Below are 19231 nucleotides of genomic sequence, written 5' to 3' on the forward strand. Positions count from 1 at the left end.
TAACAGCAGCAAAGTATTATGTCTATCATATAAACTTCACAATTTCCTTTTAATGACACTTTACTTTTAGTCACATATTGCATATTCTATACTTTTCTCTACACTCAGAAAAAAAGTGTTCATAACGTTCACAGGCCCAGGATCAAGAGGCAGGTTCATTCTCCACTCCCTGTCCTTTAAATGAATCACCACTTACTATCTTGACCCACCTGTTTAGAGCAGAGACTGTGCCCTGGAGACAGCGCGTGCCGTACCAGCCGCTTGGCCACCAGTTATTATCCCACCCAGACAAAAGGGGTATTTAGGCTGGGCAACACACCCCTAGGGCAGGCAGTGGATCTTGGGAAAAAAAGGGGGTAAAAAAGGTTATTATGGACCAAATCTGGCAGACTTCAGACTAGCCGACTGGCCCAGAACGAGTGGCATACATTGTGGGCAGCTGCACAGCAACTTGTTTGTGTGTAACGGTGTGAGAAGTGTTTGTAATAACGATTCACATTTTCATAGAACATCAGCATAAACCAGAATAGAGTGAAATTACTACAGACATTTAGAGTCACTCACAGATCTGTCCACAGTGCAACAGAGCTCTGAGGATGATCCATTACCTCTAGTTCGTACATGTAATGAGAGACAGGAGGAGTGCTGGCAGAGTGAGGTAGTTTGTGGGTGAAATATGAGGAGTTTGGTGTTTTCCTTCTGTGTCTGCAGAGGTTTCCTCATGGTGTTCTGGTTTCCTCCCACAGTCCAAAAATACATTGTTGTGTAAAACAACAACATGTATCTCCATATTTGCCCATTTTTAATTTACTACACCACTGGAACAGCTGTCCTTTACATTGTGTGAATACTAATTAAAAAAAATTGAAATACTCCAAAATATCTTGGAATAAAATATTTCATCACAAACTTCCATTAAAAATTAAGTCGCTTTTTTCACTGAGCAAAACCGTTCACAGATATGAGTAAATGGGTGAGTATGTGACGGCCTGCAATGGATGTAGACAGCAAAGGAATAACTACTGCAGCCCCATAAATGTGTTTCTTACTTGATTCCTAGGTGCCCATCAAGTGCAAGAGTGCCAGTAGATACATGAATGTGTGTTGTACCATTTCTAATGATATGGTCCAGATCATCGCTTAAAGTGTGAGTCCAGGACAGATATTTGTCACTGTGCTGCTAGCTTATTTTGCCTCTGGGTGCTAAGGAGCCTCTGTTTTCTGTTAAGAGCTTAGGGATATTGTTTTGGGGGAGCACTGGTTCAGTGTAAATATAGCCCAACTGAATTGATCTCTCTGTTTTGTGTCCCTCTGCTCACATTGTGTGGTTTCATTGACTTCTCTATCCCAGGGGGAGTCCAGAGAAGCAGCAGAGGTCAAACTACAGTCTCCATGGGGAGCTGTGGCTTTAACCTCTCATTCACCTTTAAAACGACTTGTTAGGCCTCAGGATAAAATGTGCTACAAATGTCACCTGAAAATGTTGCCTTGTGCAGAAAGATGAACACAGTGGTATTCAGCGGGAAAGAAGAAAACGTCTAATTACACTACCATAACATCCCAAAAGTTTTATTTGACATAATTCTTGTGTTTTTTGTTGCTTTTTTTTATGTGCAGACGTTAACATCCTCAGAAGATGCTTCTTATCATAATCCTATATGATCTTATGCCCATATTTAATCTGAGAGGTTTTCCAGGTTAGATAAATAAAATGTTTGACAGACTTCATCTCTATCACAACATACAATACAGTATTATATACATCTATAACACACATGTACCTCTGTAATGAGGGCTCACAGCTCTTTAAAGCTTCTGTATTTGTTCAACATGCACTGAGCAGTCTAGACTGTGTTACATCAAAATGCTGCGTGCTAGTGAGAGCTGTTTTTGTTTATTGTTTCCTTTGTCACAGCCGCGTCGTGCCAGTGACCCACAACTCCCCTTCTGTTTGTCAGCAGTTGTTTGGCCTAGTTTCCTACATACAGCAAACCCACTTACACTGTTTTCTAGCTGTCATTTGTATGTTAATAGAGACAATACTCACTGAATTGTTGGACTGAGTGAAAAAGAACAAACATTTCAGTAACAAAAGCCATAATCATTAGTAATAAAACAAAAATGTTAGAAAATATGTCCTCGTTCTTATCAGTCCTTGTGATTATTAATGTGAAAGAAATATTCAATATTCAGAATTTGTTCAGTACAATGAATTCGATCCATTATCAACATTTCACTGTATCATTAAAGAATTCAACATTATAAATATATTTCAAATTAACATAGTGCTTTGTATGTAATACTTTAGCCAAACTCTAAACGTAGCCAGAAGGTAATCACAGTGCAACAATACATTACCCTAAAATATATTCTGCAATGCACTCTGACACAGCACGACACATTGTTTTAATAAATAGGGGTCAGAACAAAGGCATGATCTATGAGACTATGGTCAGGTTTGGGTAGATATGGCCTATCACTACAAAAATAAAAACAGCATGTTGACTTTTACCCCTCGGTGTCAGAGAAGTGTCAAGTGTTCAGTCTTATCAAACCAACTCTCCTTACAAGCCCTCCCTCTGCCTCTACTGGGACAGCAGTAAGCACTCTGGAGCTTCCTAATGAGACTCCTCTCTAATTAGTGGTACACAGTGCTTCAAAGGCAGGCTGTGTGTGAGAGAGATGTCCGGGGGAGGTGGGATCATGGTCAAGATGTACATTTTAGATTACAGTTTAATAACATGCTTGTTAAAGGAACACTATGTAATATTTTTGCCTTAGAATTACAGCTTGAAAATCATTGCGTTGCTCCACTAACCTGTAATAGGGAGAATAGAGGCTCTGTCATTGCTACACTGGGCTCAGCACTGCGGAAACTGCACTGTGTAACTTTTGGAGGAGGGTAGGAAATAGACCCCCAGTTGATTTCAGTATAATGCTGTATAAATTAATTACACTAGAGGGAGCCCCAGGAGCATAAAGTCTTCATAAGCAATGAAACAAATCACTCTATCAATCTCAATCTGCCAGTCTATTATTGGATCTAACTGCTAAATTCCATGCAACAAAAATATCCAAATTTATATTTGTTTGCAAACATAGAATCAGAAACATTTTTATGTCTTATCAAAGCAAAACACTGCATCGCAAGTTTTGTGTTTTTAAAATAAATACTGTTAATAACTCATCTATACTTCATGACAAATCAACCAATAGATATGTACCAACATTATTCTAAATTGTAGGCATTAAAAGTTTGCTATATTAAATTTAAACGAAAAACAGTTTTTGACATTCCTCTATAAAATTGCTTTTGAAAGATTTGAAATTTGGTTCAGACCAAATACACAATCACACAACTCACATGTTATGGAAGCCTGTCCATAAATTGTAATAACCTCTTTTGATTGCCCATGCTCTGATGGGTTGACCTTGCTTTTCTGACGAATGCTGCTTCTTCCGTTCATAAATCAACAAAGCATATTAACCGATGACGCAAACCCACACTCGTACTGTATTGTGAACGTTAGTATGCAGTCCTGTTGTATACGCTATTGTTTTTTTTAATACTCAGCAGGTGCTTGGGTGTGTAGGCACACTTCCTGCACATGGCCAGCATCAAAAGTGTGTGTGCTTGCATGTGTGTGTGTGCTGGCGAGGTTACTCAGGGCGGCGGGGCCCCAGATGGGTTAATGGGGAGCTTAGCATCATGATTACAATGCAACAGTGTCGGCTTCAGATTTGGCAGTGATTGCCCCCAAGCCCACGCGCAGGACCTCACGTTCAATCTGACCTGGGGGACTAAGGGTGGGGTGTGTGGGGAGGGAGGGGGAGATAAACACCAGTATGCTACCAGTTACACCTCACTCTCTACATCCCCCAAGTCATACTGGACAATCTGCCACTCTGTCTGCAGCTACATCTGTCAATCCAGCCTTCAAACCAGTCCCATCGGCTCAGAATGCTCTGGTCTGTGTAAAAAGAGTATCGACATGGACATTTTTTATTCCTTTGCTGCACTCAAAACAAACAGTAGGTACAAGACAAGAAACAAAATTTCTGTCATGTGGCTAACTGGAATTGTGTTATTAATTAATCACTATTATTTTTGTCATAACCTTTTCCCATAATTCTTGTAAATGTCTTCAAAATTCAGTCTTAGAAATTTAACGTCCATAAAGCATTACTCCATTTCTCAGATGTCTAGAATTGATTTTGTAGTTCAAATTTTCTCATCATTTCTCTATTTCCTTTTTTGTATAATAGTTTCTTAACAGCTGCACACATTAAATCTGAAATATTTACGTTCTGTTTCTCCGATGGTGACAGGTTTAGACGTTTACCGGGTCTTGCGTGGTTGTTATATTCTCCAGTTATTGGGTATTTTCTTTTTTACTTAATTTCCTTTTACTTTACTTTCCTCTGTGCAACTGAATTATTTAATGCCCTCTCTCCTCATGGAAAAAGTTAAGTACATAATGCACCGTGCTGTAAGAAAATGTTGCTTAAAGTGAATTGGATTCTAAGATCTTTGATCAAACGACAAGACCAGAGATGAATTATATTAACTTTATGAATCATATTTATTATGAATTATTTGTCAATTTGTTTTCTTGTTAATTCATTTGTATGAAGCAGTACAAAATACCTATGATGTGTTTATAATATTTAAGTCCTCACTGCAGAGACTACTACTGAAACCCAAAAAAACAATTATATATATGTATGCTAAGTGAATCCAAACTTTTGAAACAGAAAAAAAAGTCACCACAAAATCCATACACGTGTTTGATTTTACAGTAAGAAGGACACAAACTAAAACACTAAGTCCCCCCTCCACCCCAGCCCCAAACACCCCACCCACAACGCCTGTCCGTCAGAGGCCAGGCTGAGACAGGCGGAGGGGGGTGAGTGGTTATGGGCAGAGACAACAGCTCCACTAATTAAATTCTGCCAGGTTAATCCCTCTGTGTCCCCTCCACTCAATCTCCAGCCCACGCATGCAAGGGGGGACAAGCAACAAACAATAAACATTCATCATTAACAATAGGTTGCAAAATTAGTAATACACAAAAAACAATCAGAAAACAGCAGGCCCGATGAAACAAACAATGGGCCACTTGGGTTGAGATGCTGTTATGAGAAGGACACACGAACAGCATCCTAACAAACAAACTCAGAGCTGATAACAACAACAACAACAATAACAACAACAAACTAACAATGACTTACACCTGCTGCAAGAAAGAAGTGACGTATTGTCCTTACTGGCAATAGAAAAAAAAAACTAAACAAAACACAATAGGTCATTGTTGTGAGTGACACTGTTAGTTTTTTTTAATGCAGGCTAAGCCATGCACTGATACAGATCTGGATGTGGCTTTGTCAATGGACACATTTTCACAATTTGAACATCAGAATCTTAACGACTGTACTGTATGTGACCAACAAAACACTCCACAGAATCTCTAATTGAAAAGAACAACCTTTGACCCCGACCACAGTAGGTCTACCAGTCAGCCTGGAGAGAGATACCACTGCCCTGTCATTCTCCCAGCATGCACCACTCATAAACACACCTCTGGCTGCCTGGCTGTCCGCCCCCTCTGGACTGGTCGGCTCTTGAGGAATGGAGTTTTGATGACCTCTTCAACACGAAGACTGTGAGAGTCACACTCTCACTTTATTAAATGTGACAGAACGACAAGGGGGCGGTTAAAAATACCACCCATATACCACAAAGGTTATACTAGACATGTGTAAGGTGGCGCTATGTGGTTTGTCATGTGTCTATTGAGAATACTGAGTACTCTGTATTTGGAAGTCTACCATGTGGCCCAAACAAGGGATTTTAAAGTATAAATACAGAAAATGTACAGACACTCAAAGTTTTTGCACATGGACACCCCATAAATCTTTATCCTTGAACTCAAGAGATTATTTAATAAATAGATGAAATATTTTCATGGTTTACAGGAGGTCACACCACCTAAACTGATAAACTGAATCAGCCTCACCATGAAAACATAGCCATTTATTTGAGTATCCCTGTTAAGGTCCCTACTGACCTTAACATTTCACTCTGAAGGTCATCTGAGGTCTTCATTATGTTGCCGTCCCCTGCTCCCAATTTAAATCCTGGCAGAATAAAAGTATTTTGTGTGTGTGTGTGTGTGTGTGTGTGTGTGTGTGTGTGTTTGTTTGACAACATGGAAATCAGAATATTTGCCAAATATTTTTAAATGAGTTGAATAATTTATATTTTAACAACTTTTTAAATGTTTTATATATAAACATAATGTCATATTATTTATGTTTGATACAATTTATTAATTTCAATTTTAAATAACCAAACAAATTACATTTTTATGGTTTACTTCACCTTCATGTAAGTCACACCACTTGAAATACTAGAATCTGGGAGCAATATATGCCCCAAAAAGAACATATATATATATATTTATTGGATGCACTAAAATTGTACTCACATAAATGAGATAAGGTAGAATAATATAATATCTAACAAACATTTAATATTTCACAGAAAATTAACTGGCCAAAAATGGATGATATTGTCCTGGACGTCTTGAAACACATTTAGAGAAGTCTATGAAACTTTGTTCTGTATTTATGAGAGTGAGGATTAAAGGAGCAGGTCCATATACAGAGGCTTGCAGTTTAAGGGGTTAATGTAGGTGCCACTACTACGATAGCAATAGGTCACTGCACTCTGGGCGTTTCCACACTTCAGTGGGTGTCTCTCACACACTCCTGGGGTTGGGTGTGCGTGTGTATTTGTGTACGTGCAAGTGAGGATGCACAGTTGGCGTGCCTCCGTAGCGGGCATGCTCAGAGGTGTAATGTCTGATTAGGGGATTACAGGGGAAGTGCTTCTTCGCAGTTCTCTGAGAAACAATTATTAACATGTTGGTGTCTCTAATCCTGGATAAACACAGCTTTTCAAGAACAACAGAGAGGCTCTCTCTCTCTCTCTCTTTTTCTTCCCTCTCTCCTCTTCTCCCTTTAAATCCATCTCTAAACCCCCATAGTCACTTGAACTCCAAAGCCTAACTAATACCAGTTGAGCAGACAGGGCATTGGCGTGGAACAGTGTCATTAGGAGAATACCTTCGCTGCACGTGTTGCACTGAAAAACAATCCCCCTTTACTGCAGCAGGCCAACAGGCAGAGCAGGAAGGGGGCTTTAGTTGTGGGGACGAGATAGAATAAGACCGCATTGTGCTCTGAAAGCTTGTTCAAAAGGGCACTGGGCTGAAGATGTTTACAGTATGTAATCTTTTGTTTGTTTGTACACTTCTCCCATGTAATCAGCTTTCTGGTGTTGGAAGGAGATTTTGCAAAGTGCCGGGAATAGAGCTCCCAGGTGGGGGAGAGGGAATATGTGCTGTCTGCTGCTTTTTTGGAGCCATATATGCACAATATTCTTAATATAAGCAATAAACACAACACCACCAAAGTCACTTTGTATCATATAACTCTGCTCAACCTTGTAATCCTGGTCTCATGGCACTAGTACACATTGGGCCAACAGAGTGTACATATTTGTGGATGTGGATGATGAGTACTCACTCATACATCAGATCCTCAGTGTGTGCTAGACTATTTCTCTCTCTCTCTATATCTCTCTCTCTCTGATGGAATTGTAGCCTGCAGCTCTGAAATCAGACACAGACAGGTGATCAAAACAAGCCATTAGCCACCATTTACACACTCTCACCTTCACACACACCTCAATCTGCTGACTAGACACACACCAGAGTGTGAACCACTTTGAAGAGTTCAAATCATGCTTCCACTGCTGTTTCTATTGGTAACAGATACACAGATGCTGGTAAGCATCTCTCCACAGGTTCAGCTGAAAGGTGCAGCAGCGATCACACAACCGTACCTCTCCAAAGGAAACACACGATGTTATATACCTCACACCTAATGGCTATTATAAGTCATACTTAATGTTTTTGTTAACCTCTGAGTTGTTAAATCTTTAACTGGTACAGAAAATATTCCTGTATTGAAAAACATTATTTTATTTTTAAGTATAAATATATTTTGAATGATGTTTGCAACTCACTCAAAATTCCCTTGACATTCAATCATATGTTTTAATAAGTTAGGAACTGATGATATTAACTGCAAGCAAAATATGATTTAAGAAACAAGATTTCTGCTGCTCAAAACTCTGTGGTTGTTATGTATCTTTCGTAATGCACCATAGGAAACAGATTCAATGATACTTTCACCAATATCCAAGTCACCCATGTAGTGGGTACTGTTGCACCCCAAAACTATGACTGATAAGAGTCTGGATGGTGTTTTTTGCCTTTGGTACAGAGAATACTATGTTCATTTTCTTGAAAAACAAGCTGAAACATGGACTCTCAGATCATCTGAGATGAGCTTGAGCCCAGAAAGCTCAGCACTCTTCCTGCATAGAAAAAATGCAAGCATTTCTTGTAGTGTGACAATGAGAGTTTTAGGTTTAATTTCTTGATGCTGATGCGTACTGTGTCAAGTAACGGTCTTCCAAAGTGCATGATGATTCCTCATGCAATGCTTCACACATTCAGTAGTAGTTTCTGGCCTTGCCCTACATGGACTGAGATTCCTCAAAATCCTTCTCATCTCTTACCATAACACACCTAACATTAACATTACAAGATACTTCTACGCATTACCAAGTGTGTCCGTGTTGTTTAGCCACCTGTTAGGGGTTGGTACATGAATTACTGCAGTGCTAGTCCCAGAGTAGCAATGACAGAGGCCCTATTCTGATTATTACAGGTCAATGAAGCATCACAATGATTTTGAAACTGTAGTTTTAAGCTAAAAAATATTACATAGTATTCCTTTAATGGTACACAATACCTTAGAATAGAATAAATTCTCTACCTTCCAGGACAATGTGTTTATGTACTTATAGATAATCACATACTGTGCTTTATAATCAGTAATTAATTTATTCATAAAGCACATTTAATAATAATGTGCTGTACATAATACAGTACATTAAACACATACATTTGAATACAGCAATCAGAATGTATGAATTTAACTGTTTTGATAGTTTTGATTAACTTTTGCACAGGACTGTTGGTGTGTATATTGTTCTCTTCTTAAATTTTCTTTATACAAATGGTGTGTGTTTAAAACAAGCATTCCTCATACATTTATATTTTCATGAGTAATCACTAATTATGGTTTTTATCATCATGTTACTTTTAAATATCAGTTTATGGAGACCTGTTGTGGCAAAAAGAAGCATTCAATCATAAATAAACAAGTGTAGTGGGCCATTTATTTTTTGGGATTCTGAAATAGGTTTCATCTCCTTTTTTGCAATAAGCTTCTGACTTCAGCGTACTCCTTTTTAGTTCTCTTATTATACCAATCCCAAAGTGAAAAGGTCCCATCATTCACAGATGACTGTGGTCATACTGAGCAACCACAGAATGACAGGCCTCCAAACTTAATTCATATGACAGAATCATGTATCCAATCAGGGGTGTTGTGTGGAGCGATCCCTGAAGGAGGGCTGTCAAGTTGGCAGTGTATTGAGTGTAGTCTTATTTGGGTAGGTTGAGTGGATTTCTACACAGCCAAACACTGCATGATGCAAGATGTTAAAAACGTAAGAAATGAATGTCTTGTGAAATTAGTAACATGTCACAGAAAGACATACTGCAGGCCTATATAGAAGGCACTTTTAAAAGAGCCCAGCATGGAGAAGAAAACCTGTAAAAACTCTCTCTCTCTCGCTCTCACACACACACACACGGGTTTAGGCAGAGTAGGGAAAGAGTAGGACAGCAGGCAGAAGTCACGCATTCATGGAGGTTTAGCAAGTATGAAAGCTACCCAGTGCATCCATGGAAATGCATGGCATCTTAACAGAAAGCCAACCTCTGTGGAGATGCCAGTGTGAAGAGAAAGTTGAAAAACACATCGAGGAACATCAAAGCCCAAAATGCAAGATCGATGGACAGTGTTTGTGCACAAATTCGACACATCTGCACATGGGTTCAGACAGATGTCACACAGAAATTAGGAAGAAACATAATTACAAAAAAGCAGAGAGCAGTATACAAATACATAGCAATACCCAAAAGCAATCACCCCGACATACACACCTAACCACTGTTAATCCCCTAGACACTGGAAAGCACACACACGCACACACGTGCGCATGCAAACTCTCTCCGTCTCTCACTCACTCACACACACACACACACACTCAGCATCACTGTGTTTATCACAGTGCGCCAGCCCACCAACACCCGTCAGTCTAATTCCGTTTGTCTGTTTAGATTCGTTTTGCTTTAATCTCCTCTTGTTTGTGCACATCTGCAGGAGCGGCACTGTGTGAGAGGGGGGAGGGGCGCTTTGAAACAGAAAGAAAAAGGGAAACAAGGGGTGCAGGTAAATGGAGAAAGGCCAATGAAGGGGAGACAGGACACGAGAGCAAATTCTCAAATACAGAGGGAGGTAAAGCCAAGAACCCAAGACAAACTGAATGTAAAGAATTTACAATCATCTTCCACAAAACATCATCCCTGCCATAGGGGAAACTTTTGAAAATCAGTTTTAGCATATGCCATTTAAAAAGCAGCAGCTACTGTTTTCCCTGAGAACAAATAATAAAGAATGAACCAATGGAATTCCAACATACCCAACAGCAGTTATTTTAATATAGTATTGAAAGTACAATAACCCAATAGTCTTCACAGAAACCTGACGCCTGAACTGTAATCAATTTGTAAAACAATAGTAATCATCATCTTGCATTATTTTCCATTTAGAAATTAAATAATAATCTTTAGGATGCAGAAATAAAAGTTTCATGGTTAATTAATTTCCTAGAAAACATCAGAAAACCATTTCTTACAACAATAAGGGATGGTTTCCCAGCCTAGTACTGGACTACACAATATTTTGGAATGTGATTTTTAATTGAAAGGAGGATATAGACCAGGACTAGGCTTAATCTCCGTTTGGGAATCAAGCCATAATGGTTTTGGAGCTTTAATTTAAGCAGTCATAGCTAATACAGTGCTAATGATTTCTTCTGGTTCATACTCACTTTAGGGATTATTTTCATTTCTGGATACAAAATACAAAGACTCCAATGATTTTTACATGTCAGCATTTCTTATAAAGTCCAAACTGCTTATTTTTATTCAATGAAAACATTCATACTCAATATGTTTCAATACTGGCACTGTGACTGGTAACTACTGCCATTTTTGGCACTATACCATTGAACTATATATAAAGATTCATTTAATGTTAACATGGCTTTTGGAGCTTTTGTCTCTAGGAATTACACATGACTAATGTGGTATTTCCAGGTTATTTCTATGTTTTCCCAGATCAAAAACATCTGGTCCTGTTAATCAGACCATTACTAAGGCGTTTTTGAGTTAAACTGGGTGTGTCAGAGCAGTGGAAACACACAAACGTGTAGAACCAGGCTTTGGAAACACTAAATCATGCAAAATGACCAGAGACATGGAGCCTAGCATGAACTCCAAAGGCTGAGGGCTGCGCAGAGCGCACAGTGTGCCATGCTCAGATCCACAGTTCCAGCCTTCACCAGCAGAGCAGCCAGACAGATGTGGGCCCAGAAAAAGATGCAGGGTGCACCGGCCAGGCCTCCAGGCTTCTGGAAGTCTCTTCAGTCAGTCACACACACAACTCATCGTGGTGGCTCCACCACCAGCACAACATTACAGGCCTCTTACACAGCATTACAGCACATCTTATTATCCCGCTCAACTCTCTTCATTAGCCCAATTGGATCCTGGGATTTCCATTCGTAAATGGGGAGCTTTTTAGATTAGCCGGTGTCTGCCCATTATGAAATGTTCTCTAAACGTTCCCCCAACGGCACGATTAGCTCCTGTCTGTCAGGGAGGAAATGTAAACTTTTCAAAATATGATTCATCCCTTTAAGCCCTTCACAAATATTTTTCCACAAGAAATGGTAAAAAAAAAACTGTCAACTAAGCAGTCCCTGTTTCAATGTTTGTCACCATTATGAATCATAGACTGCTAAAACTATGCAGTGTAAACCAGCCTCATTAATCCCTTTCATTGATGCGTTTATCATCTGCTTCACTACAACTGGGATGAAGGAGAAAAATCACACACAAGCAGTGTGTACTGCCCATAGGCTGCAGCTCCAGCTTAAAAAGGAACTATTCAAATGTAAATTGTTCATTCTGTCATTGGGGAAAACAAAAGGTTTCAGGCCTTGTGTAGTAAATAAATAAAGAAATCAAAATATTCTCCAGTATACCGAGCTAGTATAAGAAACATGTTTACTTTGAGTAGATATGAAATTACAGGTTACCTGTACAGAAATCTTTTGTTTATAAAGAAATATTACATGAATATAACATGAAAGTCCTCACAAAGGTTCTCTGCCTTAAAGGAACACTATGTAGTATTTTTACCTTAAACTTACAACTACACAATTATTTTGATGCTTAATTGACTTGTAATAAGGAGAACACTACCTCTGTTATTGGTACTCTGGATTCAGCACTGCAGAAACTGCACTATGTATATTTTTGGAGGAGGGTAGGAAAACAAAATCCCTCCCTCCCTTTCCTGAGTAATTTCTGTACAGTGCTGTAAACATTAATTACACTAGGGGGAGCATAGAAAAACCCAAATCTTACCTAGTGCTCCTTTAAAGTGTCCAGTTTACCTTTACTGAAAAGCTTGTGAAAGGCAGATGTGTAATAACTAGTACTCACAATATAACTGTTCAATGGATTTGTGCTTCCTTGAATATTTGAAGATGCAGAGGTTTATAATTTCATCTTAGGACAAAGGTGCAGAAAAAATTTACCTCTGCCCGAATGGTTCTTTTACTGAAGTAACAACAGATTTACTGGAGCTTGAGCTCCTCTACCGACCTGTGATGAAAGCTTCTTTAGAGAGGCAGAGGTGAATCTCCTACGGCACTACTTCAAAGAATTGTTTCTGGCCTTCTTTAAGAGGGTATGCTTTAGACAGTCAAAAGTCTCCTGTTACTGTGGCCAGACTGGCTGTCTTTAGCTCTCTCCTCCCAGTGGAAGGCAGGATGCTCTTCCTCCCCAGGCTGGCATTCAGACACGGCCACAGCTGCAGCAGGACATACGCACACTGAGGCAGCAAATTATGAAAATGTGGCTGTGTGTCCTCAATGGCGCTGCGCTTTCTTAATGTGGCACAAAATTAGGACCTGAGGGGTGAGAGAGAGGAGCCCGTTTAATTGGAAAAACTGCTCTGGGCCTACACAACACACACACACACACACACAGAGTAACTCATCGCAGGAAAGTTGAGATATCATCTCTTACCCACCAGCAGTGCAGCCTCTTCTATAAGACACCTCTGCTGAGGCCTAGAGGCATTCATAAAGGTGTCTAATGTGCGAGTTTACCCTCAATTATTTAAATGGCCCTATACAGAGATCACATAATGGGGGCATTTTGCCTCTTTAAGAGTCAAAGATGATCTCCCCTAAAGTTGCTTTTGATATTTTAAATAAATATCATAGGGGTCTTATCGCAGTCAGGCATGTTGTGAACATCTGTTGAACGGCATTTTTGAAAACGTGCACAGAAATGCCATTAAATTCATCATGTTTCATTTGCTCAAACACTAGCAAGCAGGTGCACTTGGGCACTGCATACACACACACACACACACACACACACACCTGTACACAATTCATCAAAAGGAGGCAGTCTATTGTCTAAAGGCCCCTTGGCCACTGAATGCCATTCATTTGCCCACATTCCTTCCTGTGTCCCGTAGTGCTATGGTGTGGCCTCATTCCTATCAGAGGTGCCTACAGACCCCAGGTCCAGAGTCACTATGGCTAGCACACAGCTCCCCTCCCCACTATTAACCCTCACCACCAAACCTTTTGCCTCCCTCCCTCCCTCACTCCTTGCCTGCCCAGTGCTGCTATGTGGGTCCCAGGGCCAGGATTAAGCAAAGGGTTCAAGAATCATCACAGTGACATGGACACAGCTTCCAATCCAGCTTCCCTATAATCCACACTATATCTACCTCCATTGTTCAAAGCTTTCATAAAAAAAGGGATGAATGAGAAGGTGGTGGTGTACAGGGAGGTCTTATGGGGGCTGGAGTGTGTAAAGTGGGGTAAGAGAGTAGACATGTATAATACAGCTTTTGTGCTTCATCTTGGCCATGATTCATATTTTTATTTGGTTTTAAATAACAAGAAATTAAGTTAGTGATTTTTTAGGGGAAGATATCTTCAGAGGAGTGAATCTCAGACCTCAGTCCAATTTTATGTGACATAAATCGGTGAATGAAGACATCGCAAATATCAACATGATTCAATTCCTGTACATGCTAAAGTATTAAAAAATGTGGCCCCCTCAACCCCTGCTAATGTTGACCAGCTCTGTACTATAACATAAATCCGCAGCCTCCAAGCCAGGCATCTCTCTCTCTCCACACACACACACACACACACAGGCAGAGAAATCTGCAACAGTGGCCAAAGTTTCATTTGCACTCCCTCTATAATATGCTGCTGGTACATTGGCCAGCTCAGTGCTCATTCCTTTTCTCCCCCTCTCTTCTCTCCTTCCCTCCCACCCTCTCCCCCCAGTCAGAGGAAGGAGAGGAGGAGATAGGCCCTGCAGCTAAAGCCCTCTTTTCAGAGTGCCGCTGGCGGGGTCTATCGTCGAGACGCAGCGAGCGGAGGTGTCGCTTCTGCTCTGGCATTTCGGACAGTATCTACTTCTCTCCGGGCGCAGGGAGAGAAAGAAAAACAGAAGGGGGTATTATCAGGGAGGGATGAGAGCAGCGAAGGCATTTTTGTCTTTTTATTCCCCTCCTAAGCCCCGGGCTTTGCTCCCAATCCGATTGGTCGATACAGCCAGGGATGTAAATGAAATGCAAAGAGGAATAAGGCTGGCTTCCCATCTCCTCTGTGTGTGTGCATGTTCCACTGCTCCTCTCCCACTCTCTCTTTTGGCTCGTGCTCAAAGTTTGTCATTTAGGGGCTCGTGTGTCTTCCTCACCTATTCTCTGCCTTTTCTACACCTGCTTCCCAGCTGAGGTGTCTATTAACATCAGTCCTTAAGTCCACATCCTTATTGGCTGGTTTGTTTACCCTATCCCATCCTGCTCCTGTTTCTGGATCTGTACCCTCTCCCTTCCTTCTCTCGTACTTTCTCTCTCTTCATCACCACCAACCCCCCACACCCCCCCACCTCCCGCTGGCTGGGCTCTCCACTCTTATCTGCTCAGGCGGCCCACATTCCAGTGTTGCCGTGGCGCCCTGCCTGCATCCGCGGTCACGGCGATTCCACGGGTTCACACAATCCCTCAGATGAGAGAGAGCGGCTGAGAGAGGGACAGAGAAAAACAGAGCGACAGTCAGCAGAGAGAGAGAGAGAGAGAGAGAGAACCAGAGTCACAGAAACAGACGAGTCAGGCAGGCTGAAAGGAAGAGCAACATTTGAAGAGATTTTTCAAAAACATCCTACAAAGGGCATCAGCACTTTTATACCCCCTTCACCCTGTGCACCAAAAGCAACAAATATAATATACAAATAGCATATGTGCCTAGTGCAACATTCAAGTTTAAAGAAAGCCATACAGCTTATAAATAATAACACACAGTACTACAAAAACAGAAATGTGGAGGTCCACATGCCCAAGTGCGCAGACATGTAAGCATGCATGTGCACAGGGGGTGGGAAGGTACTATGCTACATGAACAGTACCTCTAAAAGGGTCTTTGGCAAACTGACATACTGTGTTCACGGCTCAGTCCATCAGGGATTACCAGCTTGGACCGTCATCTTAACAAATAGAAAGATTTATAAAAATGAAAATAAATATAAACAGGCTCATCAAATACATTAGCGTTTGGAGTTCAAAGGAGTACGCTGTGCAGCAGAGGAGGAGGGGACAGATTGGGGGGGGCGGTGTTAGAGAAAAGGACGGGACCATTTAAGAGGCTGTCCCAGATTAACAGGCCATTCTTAATCTCTTATGGCTGCTCCAAAATTGGGTTCCCCTTCAATCTCAATCCCAGAGTGCCATGCTCCTAATGTGGGAGCCAGAGACACATGACAGCAGGAGGGCTAAGGGATAATTACGAGTGTGAGAGAGTAAGAGAGAGTGAGAGAGAGAGAGACAGAGAGAGAGAGAAAGGGACGGTAGGGATACATTTGGTTACTAATATATCGACATTGATATTACATTAATGGGCGGCACAGTGGTGTAGCAGGTAGTGTCGCTGTCACACTGCTCCAGGGACCTGGAGGTTGTGGGTTCAAGTCCTGCTCCAGGTGACTGTCTGTGAGGAGTTTCCTCCGGGTGCTCCGGTTTCATCCCAAGGTCCAAAAACACACGTTGGTAGGTGCATTGGAGACTCTAAAGTGTCCGTAGGTGTGAGTATGTTAGTGAATGTGTGAGTGTGTGTCACCCTGTGGAGGAATGGTGCACTCTCCAGGGTGTGTTCCTGCCTTGCGCCCCCTCCGGACCCACCGCGACCCTGAACTGGATAAGCGCTTACAGACAATGAATGAATATTACATTAATATTCTAACTACCCAGAGTATTACCTTTACCAACTTCACCTAAGACTTTTTCATCAGACTTTTTAGATTTCTTATCTGTAGAAACCCTGTCCAGTATGTCTGGAGAAATTAAAACAGTGTTGCATTAGAAACAAGACTGTCAGTTCAAAAGAAATTAATTTTACTACATTATCGTGAATACTAAAACACTACAAAAGCAACCATTTGTATACCAGTCCAAGACCAGCTTTACTTAAAAAAAAAACATATACACCATACAGTCAATGTAAACAATATATCAAAATGGCTAAGGAAAACCACAGTGTGACTTTAAGACTTTCCTCAATTCCTTAAGGACAATTTCTGAGTTTTTATATGCAAAGCACCCTCTTCTCCCCCTCACTCACGTCAAGGTTTGGAATTGCACCATAAGGGGCACTATTTTCCACATACACATTCACATTAATGGACAGCTCTACAAGGCGAGAGCTCCTGTGCCTCTCATCAAAGATACTGTGTCTTTGTTCAGAGATGTGCAGTAGCATACAAAGTTCTCCTCAGTGTATTCAGTTTTAAAGCTAGCCACAGTACACTGATGCCCATCATCACAGAGAGTGGAGGGTTTGAACTTTCACTCTGTATGGATTGCTCATTCATCACACTTGTATCAGCATAACCTTCTAAGTATTCAAATCTCAGTCATCCTTTTTCCATCTTGCTGGCTGTTCATCTGATGGACAGTTACATACAGTAGAAAATTTTAAGTATTTCAGAACGCTTTCAAAGATACCTAGTGTTTTTGTTTCTGAGAGTTTCTGAGTCTATCCCTCTCCTTGCGAAGGTGTGTGATGGCTGAACGGATGGCCTGGCTCTGAGGGTCCGTGGGTTCGCTCTGAAGGTAGCGGTCGAAGTGGTGGATACTGCGGCTCATGAGAGAGTCTGGTTTGTGGCTTCCTCCTCCAGAGCGGAGCAACCGTTCGGCAGCCAGAGCTAGATTCTTATCCCAGTTAGATGGATACACGGGTTGGGCATCCACAATTTGACAATAAAGCTGCCAGTCAAAAAGATAAAACAGATTAGGAAACATTAACATGCATTCAAGTGAAGAAGGCATTTTCATACCTAGCATAGTTACAGTTCCACACATATGGGGTTTAGTTATGATAATATAATATGTGACCAAAAAAGTAGCAATATATGAGTATAATAAGTACCAATACATAATGTGATCAAAAGAAGCTTACATACGCCTTGCTTTTAAGAAACGTAACAAAAAATACTAGTTGTCATATAAAGGAATTTTTGCTAAGTGCCCAGAGAAATGTTTTTGCAATTTAGTAACTAAAATACCTGAAAAAAAAGGTTAGGTCTGTGGTGAATCAATGTTTTTTAAAATGAAAATTTTGTTTTAAATGATATCATTTTAATATTTGTATATTTATATATTATATTTTTTATACATGGGGTATAAAAGGCATATATCTGTGAATAGGATCTTGACCTTGGCATTGCACTATGAAAGTAACTTGGGGTCTGTTTGTGATGTAATATCCTGCCCACTTCATACTTCATGTTTATAAAATGTGTCAGATTTAAATCATTAGTCATTAGTTTGTCATATGGAATTTTGGGGAAATCAGAATGAGATAAACACATCTGAAAGTTTTCCACTTTGTTACAGCGCGTTTTAAAGTGATATTGTGACACTATCACACTAGAGCACCAGCATCTCAGACCAAAACAAATGTATCGTATTCACCACACCCTTCCCTTCACGCACACACACATTTGTTTTTTCAGCACTGTACCTAAAGAGAGTGGCTGCTAAACACAGAAAAGCACAACAGAGCAGTTATAAAGAGATTATTACTGCTTAAACCTTTTTATTTTATTTTTGGAAATGTTTCATCTTCAATGCCATTCATTCACCATTGTGCCATCTTCCAACATTTGTAATCTACAAACATGTTGTGAGAATCACACCACCTGGCATTTTTAATCTTGAGGAGGTATAAATGTCTAAAAGGAATTTATTTAGCAAGTCCAGTCACAGACGCTAATACACACTGGAGTAGACCTGTGGTCATACTGAAAGTTACAGTAAAAATCAAGCAGACCAAGAAAATGTTCAGTGACAACAGCAATAGAAAATCCCAGATTGGAAACCAATCCAGACATCTTTATGGCTTTTAACCACTCACCCCCTTCAAAACCTCAATGTCTTTGTGAACTGATCTGGAATATACTGCGTTTGTCAGTTAATGAAAAAAATGTTCTGCATCCACAGCTGGTCAGAGATCATCAATTCTAATCATAACTGAAACTTCCATATCTACTACTCTCATACTCACATTATAGGAAAGATCATAGAGATGGGTTTGGCCCCCTCCCTCCATCCTCTCAGCAAGGTCAAAGAGGAAAAATGCCATCTTCATCCTATGGCACAAGCAAAGAAATTGGATACTGGTTCCAGCAGAAATGGGATTTTAATTCTATGAACACAGCACAAGGTAAGATCAATTACAGTTGAAGGCAGCAAGTTTGCTGTTGGTGTAAAAATGGAGTGTATTACCTAGCCTGCCACATTTCCTCATTGGCCACTCTTTCCCATGAACCAGGAGGAAAGCTGTGATGGGGAAGAAAATATTAAA

The 19231-nt window shown here is 40.5% G+C and overlaps 1 protein-coding gene across 3 annotated transcripts in view; it reads right to left on the minus strand.

Annotated features, from left to right (window-relative positions):
* Positions 1-16828: 16828 nt before the first annotated feature.
* The window catches only part of tmem260 (transmembrane protein 260), a 33276-nt gene continuing 30873 nt past the window's right edge, over positions 16829-19231 (minus strand). For all 3 annotated transcript variants that reach the window (XM_066681207.1, XM_066681191.1, XM_066681198.1), the window contains 3 exons: positions 19153-19206; positions 18932-19016; positions 16829-17631 (listed from right to left, as the gene is read on the minus strand). In XM_066681207.1, the coding sequence (XP_066537304.1) occupies positions 17371-17631; positions 18932-19016; positions 19153-19206 (400 nt within the window). In that variant the 3' untranslated portion in view covers positions 16829-17370. The remainder of the gene's footprint in view (positions 17632-18931; positions 19017-19152; positions 19207-19231) is intronic.

This window comes from Hoplias malabaricus, chromosome 1 (assembly GCF_029633855.1).
Source record: "Hoplias malabaricus isolate fHopMal1 chromosome 1, fHopMal1.hap1, whole genome shotgun sequence".
In the NCBI taxonomy this organism is placed as follows: domain Eukaryota; kingdom Metazoa; phylum Chordata; class Actinopteri; order Characiformes; family Erythrinidae; genus Hoplias; species Hoplias malabaricus.